The sequence below is a fragment of the Myotis davidii genome, unplaced genomic scaffold, assembly GCF_000327345.1.
Source record: "Myotis davidii unplaced genomic scaffold, ASM32734v1 scaffold46, whole genome shotgun sequence".
Lineage (NCBI taxonomy): Eukaryota > Metazoa > Chordata > Mammalia > Chiroptera > Vespertilionidae > Myotis > Myotis davidii.
Genome location: NW_006383006.1, coordinates 5,217,806 through 5,233,998, shown reverse-complemented (window position 1 = coordinate 5,233,998; position 16,193 = coordinate 5,217,806). Strand labels below are relative to the sequence as shown.

Here is a 16,193-nt window from a genome sequence, read left to right as displayed (position 1 = left end):
CAGGGCAAACCAGCCGGCCCCCACCTGCTCACCAGGCCTCTATCCTATATAGTAAAAGGGTAATATGCAAACTGACCCTTACAGCAGAAAGACTGGGAATGACTGGTCACTGTGACACACACTGACCACCAGGGGGCAGACGCTCAATCAGGAGCTGTTCTCTGGTGGTCACGGCGCTCTCACATGGGGAGCTCTGCTCAGCCACAAGCCAGGCTGATGGCTGCCAGTACAGTGGTGGTGGTGGGAGCCTCTCCTGCCTCCTCAGCAGTGCTAAGGATGTCCGACTGCAGTTTAGGCCTGCTCCCCGCTGGCAAGTGGACATCCCCCAAGGGCTGCCAGGCTGCCAGAGGGATGTCTGATTGCCATCTTAGGCCCAATCCCCCGGGGAGCGGGCCTAAGCCAGCAGGTGGTTATCCCCTGAGGGGTCCCAGAATGCAAGAGGGCACAGGCCGGGCTGAGGAACCCCCCTCTTCCCCCGCTCCCCAGTGCACAAATTTTTGTGCACCAGGCCTCTAGTCTATATATAAAAAGCCTAAGCAACTGTTCGACCATCCGACTGGTAGTTATGATGCGCAATGACCACCATGGGGCAGACACTATGACCGGTAGCTATGACATGCACTGACCACCAGGGAGCAGACGCTCAATGCAGGAACTGCTGTGCTGCAGTGACTTGGCAGCTGTGGTTCTCCACCCCGGAGGAGGAGCCCAATTCCAGGGTGTGTCACCCAAGAAACGCCCTCTCGCAATCTGGGACCCCTTGGGGGGTGTTGGAGAACCAGTTTTGGCCAATCCCCCACAAATCCATGCACCGGGCCTCTAGTTGGTTTAATAAGATTATATGGGTTTCAAGTGTACATTTCTATGATACATGATCTGTGACCTTGAGAATATTATGCTTAGCAGAAATAAGCCAGAAAAAACTAAGAATCGCCAAACCGGTTTGGCTCAGTGGATAGAGCGTCGGCCTGCGGACTGAAGGGTCCCAGGTTCGATTCCGGTCAGGGGCATGTACCTTGGTTGCGGGCACATCCCCACTGTGGAGCGTGGAGGAGGCAGCTGATCGATCTCTCTCATCGATGTTTCTAACTCTCTGTCCCTCTCCCTTCTCTGTAAAAAATCAATAAAATATACTTAAAAAAACAAAACAAAAAACTAAGAACCATATGATTTCACTCATGTGGGGTAAAAAACTGAAACTCATAGACACAGACAACAGAATGGTGTTTACCAGAGGGAAGGGGGTTGAGGGTAGGGTAGTAAAAAGAAATTGTCATTGGCTTTTGTTGAGCTATTCTTTCTTGCTTGGTACACCACCATAGCACTGACAAATTCAGCATGGATATTTTTTAAAATATTTTTTTTACTTGATATTTTATGTTTTGTGTCCGAGGGTTCGATAGTTCTTGGCTATCGAAAACTTCTAAAGACTTCTGCTTAGCACAGATAAAAGCTATCTTATTTTGTTAAGTATAAGAATAGAAGTAAAGTTCTGCCAGATTAGGCAATTGGACGCGGTTTTAACTTATTGCAAAGCTGAAAGAATTATATAGTGAACAGTCATATACTCATCACCTGGGCTATACCATTAACATCATATATAAAAAAGGGTAATATGCTAAGTGTCCTTCCCACTATCCAACTGCTTGCTATGACATGCACTGACCACCAAGAGGCAGACCCTCAACGAAGGAGCTGCCGTGATGCACACTTGGCATTTACCGAGAAACAGGCAGCGCGGACTTGGCCAACAAAGCAACACTCGGCTTCCCCCAAGTGGGACACAGGGCCCACCACCACCGTGGAGCGACAGCCCACCAAATCACAGTCGTCGCTGCCGAGACCCCATGGCCAGCCCAGAAACAGTCACTGTGGGCGCCAGGTAATGACATCACATAGCGACGCCCAGCTTCCTCTTCCTAGCGACTAGCCTCCTTGGAGTTTCTGCAGCCCAGGGTCATGACTTGCTTTATACTTAGGTGGAAACATTTAAACTTTAATTAAATGTGTGTGAAGCATTTTCCCATGCCTCATTTCATTTGATCCTCACAGCAGCCCTGGAGTAGGTAGATAGACTCAGTGGAATCCTATTTTCTTTTCATTGGCCAGAAAACGGAGATTTAGAAAGCTTAGAAACTTGACCCAACTGAAAAGAAGTAAGAAATGGTGGACCTTGAAAATGACTTTGGGTTTTCTCATTGTGCAGAATATAGTCAAACACTGCTGCAGTTAAATATTTTACCCTTTGTTCTCCCTGCATGATCCTCAATAATAATCTGCTTTGTGTTGATATTTACTGCTGTGTTGCTGACAATTACCTGAAAGAGAAGTTGGGGTGCTTCACTGGGCTGGAAAATGTTTAGCTAAATCAGAAAGCAGGTATAATTAAACAAGTTTATTCTATTATCTATAGAAGGCTAAGTTGACTCGCACATGCGCAATACATATAAAGCTCTCGTGCCAATCACACCCGTGTGTTTCCATTTGTCATTGTCGATTGTGGATTTGGTTGACATTTCTATTATAGAGAAAGGGTGAATAGCGATATTAAAATATTTCTTCTAATTAACACATTGTATGTGGGAAATGTATTTATACGTTTTACGTTGACTGGTAGTAGAGCGTGAGACATGTATTAATACATGTTTTATAGACTAGTGGTAGAATGCGGGTAATGTATAAATACGTAAACTAAAGTTACCATAATTTTACTGAACGTTGCCATTTGCGCAAAAAATTTGCAAAAATGGCCTGCGCCACTTGTTAGCGCGTGATAAAAACTACCCGCAAACAATGTGTTAATTTCCTTTCGATGTACACAAATAGGTGCACCAGGCCACTAGTTTTAATATACTTGATTTATCACCTGTATATCTCTCTATCCAGCAGTCAGTCCATCTTGGATTTCTTTTTAATGCTTTTCAAAGAAAATTGCAGAAATTAATACATTTTCCCCTAAATATTTTAGCATATATTAACTAGATTTCAATATTGGTGTATAAGCTTCTTCCCCCCTTTCTTTGATATTTTTATTTTCTAAATCTACTAAATCTTCATTCATCCTGAAGATTAGTAGAAGTTACACGAAAAAGGGAAGAAATTCTCAAAGAAATAATACAAAAGAAATTGACAGAGTTAAAGAGAAGTAGAAGTCTTATATAGTAATACCCCATAGAGTATCAAAGATGAACACCTAGCCAAATCAGTGTGTGTGAAATTTCAGTATACCAATCATAAAGAGAAGGTTCTGAAAGATTTCAGAGAGAAAAAAGTAAGTGACCTTTAAAGGAACAATCATCAGAAAGTACGTTTTCTGTCAGAAATCTGGGTGATAGAAGCAGGTAGAGCAATGCCTTTAAAGCTCTGAGGGAAAATAATCTTAAGTCTAGCTTTCCATATATAGTAACATTATTAATCAAATATTAGGGCAGAATAAAGCAATTTCAGAAACAAGAATTCAGAACATTATTCTCTCATCCATTTTTCCTTATGAAGTTACTTGAGGATATACTTTACCAGATTGAAAATGGAAAAACATGGGATCTAGGTTAGAGTGGCTCCAACTCAAGTACTGAGTGAAGGAAGGCCCAGGATAGGAGCTAGCATAGAGAGCAGAAAGTGCAGTTGGAGAAGGAAAGATCTCGGAGGGGGGAAAGGGTTCAGTAGAATACATAGTGAGATTGAACCGTTGGAAAGTTTGAGAAATGAATAAAGTTAGAGAACACTAGAGAGACGTGGCTCAGATATAAAAACAAGGTAAAATAGAGCATGATTTTGAAACTGTTGTAGTATAAAAAGGAGTTCATTTGAATTTGACAAACTTTTGAGAGACATAATGTAACAAAACAATTGTATTTCTGTCACACAATTGGTTCTGCAATGAATTATATGTATAAAACTAACAAACATTGTAATGAATTGTTAAGTGAAGTTTTAAGAGCTCTGCCTGGGTAGCTCAGTTGGTGAGAGCCTCGTCTCCATACAGCAAGGTTGGGGGTTTAATCCCTGATCATGGCACGTGCAAAAATCAACCACTGGGAAAAAATCGACCAACAAGTGCATAAATAAGTGGAACAACAAATCAATGTTGGGAGTGTGCTTGCACACTGGCTCGCGCACTCTCTCTCTTTCTCTCTTCCTCTCCCGCCTCCCCTCCCTCCCTCTCTCCCCCTCCCCCTTTTCTTCCCGCCCTCCTTCTGTCTCTAAAAATCAATTTTTTACAAAAAGAGACCTGTGTGACTTGGTTGGGCATCATCCTGTGCACCAAAGAGTTCAATTTCCCGGTCAGGGCACATGCCCAGGTGTGGGCTCGGTCCCCCATAGAGTATGAAAAGAGGCAGCCAATATTTCACTCTCATATCAGTGTTTCTCTCTCTCCCTCTCCCTTCCTCTAAAAATCAATTTAAAAAAATTAAAAAGAATATATAAAGTTTTGAGAAAGTTTTTAAATTTTAAGTTTAATCTCTTGCTATTGATCTGTTCAGACTTTCTTTTTTCTTTGTAGTGCAGACTCAATTTATTTACTGAATTTAGACTCAAAATCAACTGATCTTTTAGTGCCTTGATTGGGTTTTTTTTCTACTTGAATAAGTTTGAATCTTTCTAGAAATTTACCTATTTCATCTAAGTTCTTATTTGTTGGTATAGTTTTATTTTTGTAAGGTTGGTAGTGATGTCCCCTCTTTCATTCCTGATTTTAGTCTTTTTGGTTGGGAGGGGTCTGGCTAAAGGTTTATTTTTTAAAACATATTTTATTAATTCAGAGAGGAAGAGAGAGATAGAAACATCAATGATGAGAGAGAATCATTGATTGGCTGCCTCCTGCATGGACCCTACGTGGTACTGAGCCCCAACCCGCAACCCAGTCATGTGCCCTGGCCAGGAATGAGCCATGACCTCCCTGTTTATAGGTCAGTGCTCAACCACTGAGCTGTGCCTGCTGGGTAAGATTTATTAATTTTAATGATCTTTTCGAAGAATCGAGGTTTGGTTTAGTTGACTGTTTTCCTATTATATTTCTGTCCTCTATCTTACTAATTTGTGCTCTAATATTATTTCCTTCTTTCTGCTTGTTTAGTTTCCTTTTTTTCCAGTATCTTAAAATGGACATTTAGGTTATTTAAGATTCTCATAGCCCTGACCAGTGTGTTCAGTGGTTAGAGTTTTTGCCCATGCACCAAAAGGTCTCAGGCACAGTTCTGGGTCAAGGGCGAGCACCTGGATTTGTAGGTTAGATCCCTGGTGCTGGTCCTGACACATGCGGGAGGCAATCAAGGAAATATTTCTATGTGTCTCTTTCACATCAGTGTTTCTCTCTCTCCCCCCTTCCTCCCTCCCTTCTACTCTCTCTAAAAAGAAATGGAAAAAATATCCTCAGGTGAGGATTTTTTTTTAAAGGTTTTTCTAACATAGGCGTTTATAGCCGCAGATTTCCCTTTACACACTGCTTTTGCTGCATCCCATAAGATTTGGTGTTTGTGTCTTTGTTTTTATTCATCTCAGTATTTTCCCCTGAGATTTCTTGGCTTCATTGGTTATTTAGGAGTGTGGTATTTTATTCCCACATGTTGGGGAATGCATTTATTTTTAAATTTTGGAATCAATGGATAGACTGATTATTGAAGATGTATAAGTAACTATAAAACAGGTTACAAATGGGTCACAAAAAAGCAAAAGGTAAAAGAAAAGGAATAGCTGACAAATGTGGGGAAGTAGACGTGGAAGGAGAAGAGATCAAAGGACAAATGTCCTCATTTAACAAAGTAGATAGAAAGTTGTATAACCTATGGTTGATGGACAGGAAATGAACGTTTAAATCTGTTTTGGACTTTGTACGGTATTGTCACATTTGTCATAAACTAGATGAAGCACATATGTGTGCGTCTATAATAGTTTTTTTTTTTTAATATTCACTGATTTTTTACAGAGAGGAAGGGAGAGAGATAGTCAGAAACGTCGATGAGAGAGAAACATCAATCAGCCGCCTCCCGCACACCCCCCACTGGGGATGTGCCCACAACCAAGGTACATGCCCTTGACCGGAAACCTGGGACCCTTCAGTCTGCAGGCCGATGCTCCATCCAGTGAGCAAACCGGTCTTGGCTATAATAGTTTTTTTAAGTACATGAATGTATTGCTTGAATTGGCAATTTAAGCATTAATCTTCATGGAGTCTCTAAATTAGCTTATCCTTTAGTTGCCAGAGAGATAAAATAATCCTAGAACTACCAGTATTTTGATGACTTCTTAAAGAGAAATCATAATGGAAATTTGTTAGATGTTGTTTCTTCCTATTATATGCCTGGTTCTTGTTTTGATAAGCTTTTTTGTTGATTTGACATTTCTTGTTTTTCCCAGACTGAGGCAGCTAAATTAGTTCCGATGGGTTTTACCACTGCAACTGAGTTCCACCAAAGGCGATCAGAGATCATACAGATTACTACTGGCTCCAAAGAACTGGACAAACTACTTCAAGGTGTAGTAATTCCTTATCCTATTTTGTGAACTGCAGTTAGCAAAGCATCCAGGTCATAGAACAAAACTAAAGTACATGTGTTAGATATGATTAAGAGATAAGAGAAGTATTCACATTTATGAAGTAAGACTGCTCCAGAGTGGGACTGACTGGTAAAATGCTAAAGTGATCTGCAAATTAAATAATTTAATCTCCATTTAATGTTGCATTCAGAGAGTAAGCTCCCTCTGCCTAAAGAAATAATTTTAATCTTCTACTTTAACACACAAGTTTGAAAATCTGATGGCTGATTAAAACACTCCATGTTTGGTCCTAGCTGGTTTTTTTGCTCAGTGGATAGAGCATTGGCTTGTGGACTGAAGGGTCCTGGGTTCGATTCACGTCAAGGGCACATGCCCAGGTTGCGGGCTCAATTCCCCAGGAAGGGACGTGCAGAAGGCAGCCAATCAATAATTCTGTCATCATTGATGTTTCTATCAATCTCTCTCTGCTTTCCTCTCTGAAATCAATAAAAATATTTTTTTAAAAAAACTCCATGTTTGAATACCGCACTGTAGTTTACACTAATCTTCAGGACTTTATGGAAAGCTATAGTTTTGTTTATGCTTTTATTTATTTTTAAATTTTAGAGAGTGAGGAAGAGAGAAAGAACAACACTGATATGTTGTTCCACTTATTTTTTTTTCTCTTTTTTCTTTTTGTTGTTCCACTTATTTATGCATTAATTGGTTGATTCTTGTATGTGCCCTGACCAGGGATCTAACCCGCAACCTTGGTGTATTGGGATGATGCTCTAACCAACTGAGCTACCCAGCCAGGGCAAAAAACTATAGTTTTTGAACTTTTGGAAGCATTGCTGTCCTAAGTTAGATTTGATTCTTGTTGCTTCCCCAGATATTTAAGCATTTGAGTTCTCTTTTTATAGAGTGCAAAATACCCTGAGTTCAGGAATCACACTTAAATGTGTTAGCCCTCCCCTCTGTGCCGCTGTATCATCCTGTAAATGTCTTTCTGATGAGCTCCAAGAACATTCCTATGATTATTGTTTCTAAACATTTGTATTGTGCTAAGAGGTGTTTCTTACTGCTCTGTTAGGAGGAATTGAAACTGGATCCATCACAGAGATGTTTGGAGAATTCCGAACTGGGAAGACCCAGATCTGTCATACATTGGCCGTAACATGCCAGGTGAGCTGTGGGGCCTCTAACTAATCAAACGAGCAAGAAGTAATTTCCACTGTTTTCAAGCATCTTTTGGGATGGATATTAAGGCACTTTCTCTGTTCTCAAGAATCCCATGTGCTAGTTAAAAAATAAATTCCTACTGCAAAATTCTTCCACATCATAGAAACTTGCAGATCATTGACTTCAAATACTTTCTTACCACCCACCAGGCTTCCCGTGGCTTTATCTCCCCTTTTTACTATCTAGATTTTATGATTCATCATTAAAGTCATTCATTTACCACCCCAGTAGTGCGGGTCAGTGGTTGAGCGTCAGCCCGGGAACCAGGAGGTTATGGTTTGATTCCCAGTTAGGGCATATGCCCTGGTTTCAGGCTCAATTCCAGTGTGGCGTGTGCAGGAGGCAGCCGATCATTGATTCTCTCCCATCATTGATGTTTCTATTTCTTCCTCCCTCCATCTCTGAAATCAATAAAAATATATTTTAAAAAAGTCATTCCTTTACCAGTACCCTCAAATTTATATCCTATACCTGAAGAGATGCCAATCTCAATGACCCCTGTCTTTTTAAAAAATTTTTAAGTGTTTTTTGTTTATTTTTGTTTTGTTTTATTTCAGAGAGAGGAAGGGAGAGGGAGTGATAGGAACATCAATGATTAGAGAGAATCATTGATTGTTTGCCTCCTGCACGCATCCTACCTGGGCATGTGCTCTGACCAGGAATTTCACTGTGAGCCCCTGGTTCATAGGCTGACGCTCAACGGCTGAGCCACACCGTCCGGGCTGAATCCTGTCTTTTTAATGCCTATTCTCAAATAGCTGATCATACTGGTGAAAAATACCATAGAGCTGATTGGCTTCACTTTAAATTTATGACAAACTTTAGGTTAGCATTCAGTACTGCTAGGCAGATTACTGTTTCTGCATTTTTGCTTACTTTTTCTCAGTAAGACAGCTTTATCAGTTCTTCAACCTTCATGCTCTTTTTGTTTTGTTAATCCTCACCCAAGGATATTTTTCCCATTGATTTTTAGAGAAAGTGGAAGGGAGGGGGAGACAGAGAAAGATTGATGTGAGAGAGACACTTTGATTGGTTGCCTCCTGCACATCTCCCAACCAGGCCAGCGATCAAGCCTGCAATCGAGCCTGCAACTGAGGCATGTGCCCTTGACTACTTTGAGGTGATTTTTTCCCTTTGCCTTATTGGAAAGAGGGGGAATTTATAGAATCATGGGTAAGTTGGTCAGTTATATAAGGAGTACAGTGTTCATTTCTACTGTTATTTTTGTCTCTCTAGCTTCCCATTGACCGGGGTGGAGGTGAAGGAAAGGCCATGTACATTGACACCGAGGGTACCTTTAGGCCAGAGCGGCTGCTGGCAGTGGCTGAGAGGTAGGTTACTGGATTAGATGAGAGAAGTATGGCTGTACCTGTCACCGTCGTGATTTATAGGGTTAGTCTGGTTGAACAGTGTCTTTTCTTTAAAAAAAAAAAACAACGTATGTATTTTCATTGATTTCAGAGAGGGAAAGATAAAAACGTCAATGATGACAGAGAATCATTGATTGGATGTTTCTTGCACGCCCCCTACTAGGGATAGAGCCCATAGCTTGGGCATGTACCCTGACCTGGAATTGAACTGTGACCTCCCATTTCATGGGTCAATGCTCAACTACTGAGTCACACCAGCTGAGCATCATCTTCTCTTATTACTCCATAGTAGAGGCCTGGTGCACGAAATTCATGCAGTCGGGGCCCCTCAGCCAGACCTGTGCCCTCTCGTAGTCCAGGAGCCTTTGGGGGATGTCCGACTGCCAGCTTAGGCCTGCTTAGCAAGGAGTGGGCCTAAGCTGTTAGTTGGACATCCTTAGCACTGCTGCGGAGCCGGGAGAGACTCCCACCACTGCTGCTGTGCTCACCAGTCACAAGCACAGCTTCTGGCTGAGCGGCGCTCCCCTGTGGGAGAGCACTGACCACCAGGTGGCAGCTCCTGCATTGAGCGAATGCCCCCGGTGATCAGTGCGCATCATAGCAACTGGTTGTTCTGCCCTTCGGTCGATTACATATTAGCCTTTTATTATATAGGAGGATTCCAATGATGTATGTATGTAGTAGAGAAAAGCCTTCTTTAGTCAGAAATCTGAGTTGCTGCCAGAGTGCATTTAAAAAACCCAACAAGATCCAACTATATGCTGTCTTACAGAGAAACCCCTTATGTTCAAAGACTCAAATAGGTTGAAAGTAAAAGGATGGAAAAAGATTTGCATGCAAACAGTAACCATTAGAGAATTCTAGTAGTTACTCTAATATCAGACAAAACAGACTTTAAGATACACAAAAAATATTACTAGGGACAAAGAAGAACATTTTATAACTAAAAGGTCAGTTTATTGGGAAAGTATAACTATACACATATAAACATCTAATAACTGAGCCCATAAATATGTGAAACAAAAACTGACATAATTGAAGGGTAAATAGACAATTCAACCATAATAGTTGGGGACCAATATCTCACTCTCAATAATGGATAGAACATTTATCAGATGCCCTGATAAAGGGCAACTGCAGAAAAACGTACAGCTTGTATCATACTTAATGGTGAAAGTCTGAATGCTTTTTCCTTAAGATCAAAAACAAGGCAAGGGTGTCCACTCTCACCACTTATATTCCACATTGTACTAAAAGTCCTAGCCAGTGGAGTCAGAAAAGAAAATAAAAGGCATCCAAATCGGAATGGAAGACATAAAACTATTTACCGATGATACGATCCTGTATGTAGAAAATCCTAAGAAATCTACACACATACAAAAAAAATACTATTAAAACTAAATTAGTTCAGCAAGCTGGTAGGTTACAATTTCTCTATACTGGCAATGAACAATTCAGAAATTAGGAAAACAGTCCCATTCACAGTAACATCAAAAATAATATTTAGGCTGATACCGGTTTGGCTCAATGGATAGAGCGTCGGCCTGCGGACTGAAAGGTCCCAGGTTCGATTCCGGTCAAGGGCATATACCTTGGTTGCGGGCACATCCCCAGTAGGGAGTGTGCAGGAGGCAGCTGATGGATGTTTTTCTCTCATGGATGTTTCTAACTCTTTATCCCTCTCCCTTCCTCTCTGTAAAAAAATCAATAAAATATATTTTAAATAATAATAATATTTAGTAATTTAATAGAAGTGTAAGACTGGTCCACTGAAAACTACAAAACATTACTGAGAAATTGAAATCTGAATAGAGAAACATTCCACATTCATGGATTGGAAGATGCAATACTATTAAAATTCTCCCTCAAATTGATCTATGGATTCAGTACAATCCCTATTGAAATTCCAGCAAGCTTTTTTGTAGAAATTGACAAGCTGACTATAAAATTTATATGGAAATGTTAAGGACCCAGATTATTTCGGGGTGGGGGGTTGTGGATTGCAAGTCTTAGTCTTTGCAAACTTCCTATTAAACAACAGCAATTAAAACAGTGTGGTGCTGACATAAGGATAGACATATGGATTGATGGAACAGAATTGAGAGAACAGAAATTGACCAAAGTTACCAAAGCAGTTTAATGGGGAAAATAATACTCCTTTTAATAAACGGCTAATGTAGTTGGATATCCACATGCAAAAAGATATATTTAGACCATTATACCATACATAAAAATTAACTAAAAATAAATAGTATGGTGAGTCCTCAAAAAGTTAAACATAGAATTACAATATGATCCAACAATTTCAATTCTGGTTATATACTCAAAAGAATTGAAAGCAGGTACTCAAACAGATACTTTTGTATACCAATGCTCATAGCAGCACTATTCATAACAGCCAAATGGGTGGAAACAAGTGTCTATCAACAAATGAATGGATAAACAAAATGTCGTATATACATACAATGGAATGTTATTCAATCTCAAAAAGAAAGGACATTCTTACACATGCTACAGCATGGATGAACCTTGAAAATATGCTAAGTGAAATAAACTAGTTGCAACAAGGACAAATATTGTATGGTTCCTCTTATATGAGGTACATACTTAGATTAGTCAAATTCATAAAGACAGATTAGAATGGTGGTTTTCCAGGGGGTGAGGAGAATGGAGACTTATTGTTAGAGTTTCAGTTTGAAATGATGAAAATGTTCTGATGGTGATGGTTGCAAAACAATGGAAATGTATTTATTGCCACTGTCTATTATTAAAAGGTTAACATGTAATTTTATGTATATTTACAGTAATTTTTTTAAGATGATAATCTTAAATGTAAGTGCTAAAACTGTAACACTTAGGGGTTTCTTTTCCAGTTAGTTAGAAGGGAGTCCATCGGTAGCTGGACATAGGTAGGCAGACTAGCAGCAGAGGCATAGACATTTGTATGTCTTCTTTGGAAAATGTATTTACAAGTCTTTGCCCATTTTTATTATTTATTTATTTGTTAACCCTCACCTGAGGATATCTGATTTTTTGAGAGAGCAGAAGGGAGGGGGAGAGACACACAGAGAGAAACATCGATGTGAGAAAGACACATCAATTGCTTGCCTCCCACATGGCCCCAAACAGGGCCAGGGATTGAGCCTGCAACTAAGGTAAGAGCCCTTGACCGGAATGGAACCCATGACCCTTCAGTCCATGGGCCGATGCTTTATCCACTGAGCCAGACTAGCTAGGGCTACTGATTCTTTAGACTGATAGGGTCATAACCATAGAAACTTTTGGTTATCAAAGAATTAATAGCACATTGATTTGTTTAAACAGATTCTCTTTTGAACTATTACATTAAGGGAGTCAGTGTTATATTTTTGGACTGTAATGATTTTTATGGCATTAGTATGAAAATATGATGAGTTAAATTGATGTGTATAATTTTCTTTTTGTATGGTTTGTGAATAAAAGCTTTACTTAGCAACATTTAGAATTTACTAGGTATAAAAAATATTTAAGGTAGACAGGCTTACCTTTTAACCTCAAGGAATTTGTAGTCTAGTCAAAGAATGGCAGGGTTTGTGGGGAAAAGGGTTGCCCTGCACAAATGCCATAAAAAGACCTAAATCAGTTTTTTGGAAGTGCAGAAGAGGGAAAATCACATCTCTTTGAGAGATAAAGGGGAAGTTTATCTTTAAAGAAATGGAGCTCCATTATGGTATATCTAATGAGAATGAAAACTGTGTTGTTACTCGAACCATTCATGTCTTAGGTATCAGTTATAAAGATGAGAAAATACAAATTGTTCTAAGAAAATAAGATATTTTCCTGTTTTAAATGCAGAGGGAAAAATCATTATTGAGGTATAACTAATTACTAGCAAGAATGAAAAAAATATTTGCTTCTCTCGAACTTCTTAGAGTTTTGAGTACTTGCTTAGGTTTTATTCCTATGTAATAAATTTATATGAATTTGGTTAATAGATCTTAGAGTGGTTCTTTTTGTTTGTTTCATTCTCAATTCTGTCAGGTTGCCCTTGGTTTTTCCAGGAGAACATTGTTTCCTTATACTTGGAAATTTCTAATTCTAGTTCAGGAGTCCTCAGAGAATAGATTTGATTTATCCTAAAGTCCTGCCAGGTAGATTACTCCAAAGTAGTAATTGCTGTAATCTCTGTGCAGTTTGTCTGAACTTCCTAATAGAAAGGGAATTAATGTTATTTAGTCCCAATACTTCTTACCTACCCATCCATGTAATTTTTTTATTAAAAATGAATTTCTCATCTGCCTGAGTTCTCTATGTGCAGCCTAAAAATGTTCTCTTCTTTTCCAGATATGGCCTCTCTGGCAGTGATGTCCTAGATAATGTAGCATATGCTCGTGGGTTCAACACAGACCACCAGACCCAGCTGCTTTATCAAGCATCAGCTATGATGGTAGAGTCTAGGTATGTGCTCAGAATATACTGAATATGCTCCAGGGGGCCTTATCCTGAATCTTACATAGGCTATTTGGCCAAATTGATAGTAGCTTGAATTAGAAATGGGAAGATTTAAGTTTTAGTTCCTATTTTGACACTCTTACTTTGTGGTTAAGTCAAGTCACTGTTAAAAAATGAAGCCATAGCCCTGGCTGGGTGGCTCAGTTGGTTAGAGCATCATTCCAATACACCAAGGTTGTGGGTTCGATCTCCAGTCGGCACAAACAAGAAGCAACCAATGAATGTATAAATCAGTGGAACAACAAATCGATGTTTCTCTTTCTCTCTCTCCCTTCCTCTCTCTAAAATAACATAAAATGAAAAGAAACCATAATCCACCTGAACTTGTTGGAATTTTATCTTGTTATATGGGACCTCAGATATGGAGGCTATACTAGTATGTCAATGAAACATCTAGATACACGAGTAACTGAATGTGAAATTTTAGCATAGTGAGAGGAAGGAGCAGAATCTGACCTAAGCTAGAAATCGGCTTCCGAGAGCCCTTGTCCGTAGGTATGCACTGCTGATTGTGGACAGTGCCACCGCCCTCTACAGGACAGACTATTCCGGTCGCGGTGAACTCTCAGCCAGGCAGATGCACTTGGCCAGGTTTCTGCGGATGCTTCTGCGACTTGCTGATGAGGTGAGTGTCAGGTGGGGACGGAGTCTACTTTCAGGGGCCACGGGTTTCAGGAGCTTTGCTGGAAGGCCAGGACACTGGGGCCTGGTATCAAGATACCAGTTAGATATGAAGAGAGACTTGAGTTATCCATTGGTTTGTGGAGAAAGGGTTGCCAGCAATAAAGTTAGTCCTTGCAGTGTCTGTGGCCACAAAAAAATGACATTTATCCTTTCTCCATCAGTTTGGTGTAGCCGTGGTAATCACCAACCAGGTGGTAGCCCAAGTGGATGGAGCAGCCATGTTTGCTGCAGATCCTAAAAAACCTATTGGCGGAAATATCATTGCTCATGCCTCAACAACCAGGTAAAGTGATAGGACAGATGGCTTCCTCCTGGAATGGCATGTTAACTATGAAGTGGACATGCAGATATAACATTTCCCTGTTAAAGCTACTATTGTGTAATTAGACAAAAGTTCTTGCTAAATCTCACTGCCATGCTTTGGTTAGTAGAGTTGTTTGCTTTTAGTTCATAAAAGAATGAAAAGCCCTCTAATATGGAGAACTGAATATGAAGAATTCATATGTCTCTTCATTAGTAAAAGAAAATAATTGTTTTTAATATGGAAAATCCACTAAGGGTGGGGGGTAGGGTGACAGGGCCCCAAGCAATACAGAAAGATTCTGAAAGTCCTTCTAAGAAGTATATACATCAAAAATAGTTTTAGTTCTATCATAAATAGGAAGAGCATTTTTTAAATTATCATAACTTTGGTGTTTTGATCTGTGTCTTTGGGTCAGACTGTACCTGAGAAAAGGAAGAGGGGAAACCAGAATCTGCAAAATCTATGACTCTCCCTGTCTGCCTGAAGCTGAAGCTATGTTTGCCATCAATGCGGATGGAGTGGGAGACGCCAAAGACTGAATCATGGGGTTTTTCCCGTGATAAACCTGAGTGCTGCAGCCTCACGGAGGAGACTGCTCCCTGGGGTTCTTCGCGGGCCTCTTCCTGTTGTGACTGCCAGAGAAGGGCATCCGGGAACACAGCTATTGTATCAGCCTTTCTGATGGAGTAAACAGGAGACAGTCAGTAGTCACAAACTGATCTGAAATGTTTGTTCCTTCTGTAGAGAATGTGCTAATCTCTATGTGGTTTCTTTGGTTGGGGGTGGGGGTGTGGAATACCTCTGACATAGTGCCTTGAGGTTGACGTGGGACTAACAGCTGGACAATCTTGTGTCTCTAAGAGAACTAAAGCTGGGAAGACCTAACTCTTCTCTCACTGTCTGAATAATGAGGAAATGTCTGAGCAACAGGTCAAAGGGGATGGGTCTCCTCACAGGTTCTTTTTCTCTGTTGTAAATCTGTCAATAAATCTGTCAATCAGACAGGTTATTAAGTTTGTGTGCCCGAATTATCGTAAGGAAGAATTTGTTTTTATTTAAGGAGTACTGAGCAGATCTGTCGGGTCACTAGCCCTTCACCATCTACTTGCTTGGGTTTTTGGGCTTGTGTTTTTTTTACTGCTAAGAGCAACTCAAGATAATTCTGGAATCTTGAGCATTTCAGAGGCTTATGTAAGTAGATTCAGTGTGGGGTTGCTAGTAAGGTAGTTATTTGTAGTGACTGCTGTTTATAGGAGTTATTCTGATGTAAACTAAGTATTTCAAGATAGGGCCTTTATGTCTTTTTTGCACTGGGTAGGGGTGATCAGTTGCTATTGCTTTAAAATTTAAAAGGGAAGTTCTGTATTCAGATAATTGAGCTTATTGTCTTCACCATAATAGACTATTACAAGATGGATAGGCCATGGCTGCCCTATGGCCTTTGTTTTTGTTCTGTTAGTCTGTGTTGTGGAGGTCTGATGCTTCCCTGGTTATTCTACTTCAGGGATTCGAGATACTCTTCTTCCCCTTCAAACTTCCACTCAGGACTCGGTTTGACCAGACCTTTTCTTTTCAAAGGACCTCGCAGCTGGTATTGGGAGGAAAGGCAGTGAAAACCTCTGCTG

The 16,193-nt window shown here is 40.2% G+C and overlaps 1 protein-coding gene across 3 annotated transcripts in view; it reads left to right on the top strand.

Moving 5' to 3' along the window:
• Positions 1-15,581, top strand: part of RAD51 (RAD51 recombinase) — a 28,689-nt gene extending 13,108 nt beyond the window's left edge. Inside the window, exons 4-10 of one of the 3 annotated variants that reach the window (XM_006778087.2) lie at positions 6,358-6,475; positions 7,571-7,662; positions 8,956-9,050; positions 13,413-13,526; positions 14,076-14,205; positions 14,426-14,547; positions 14,984-15,581. In XM_006778087.2, the coding sequence (XP_006778150.1) occupies positions 6,358-6,475; positions 7,571-7,662; positions 8,956-9,050; positions 13,413-13,526; positions 14,076-14,205; positions 14,426-14,547; positions 14,984-15,107 (795 nt within the window). In that variant the 3' untranslated portion in view covers positions 15,108-15,581. Of the gene's footprint in view, positions 1-6,357; positions 6,476-7,570; positions 7,663-8,955; positions 9,051-13,412; positions 13,527-14,075; positions 14,759-14,983 lie in introns of those variants that run through there. The other 2 variants (XM_006778086.2, XM_015557563.1) reach the window with 2 other exon arrangements.
• The last annotated feature ends 612 nt before the right edge of the window (positions 15,582-16,193 follow it).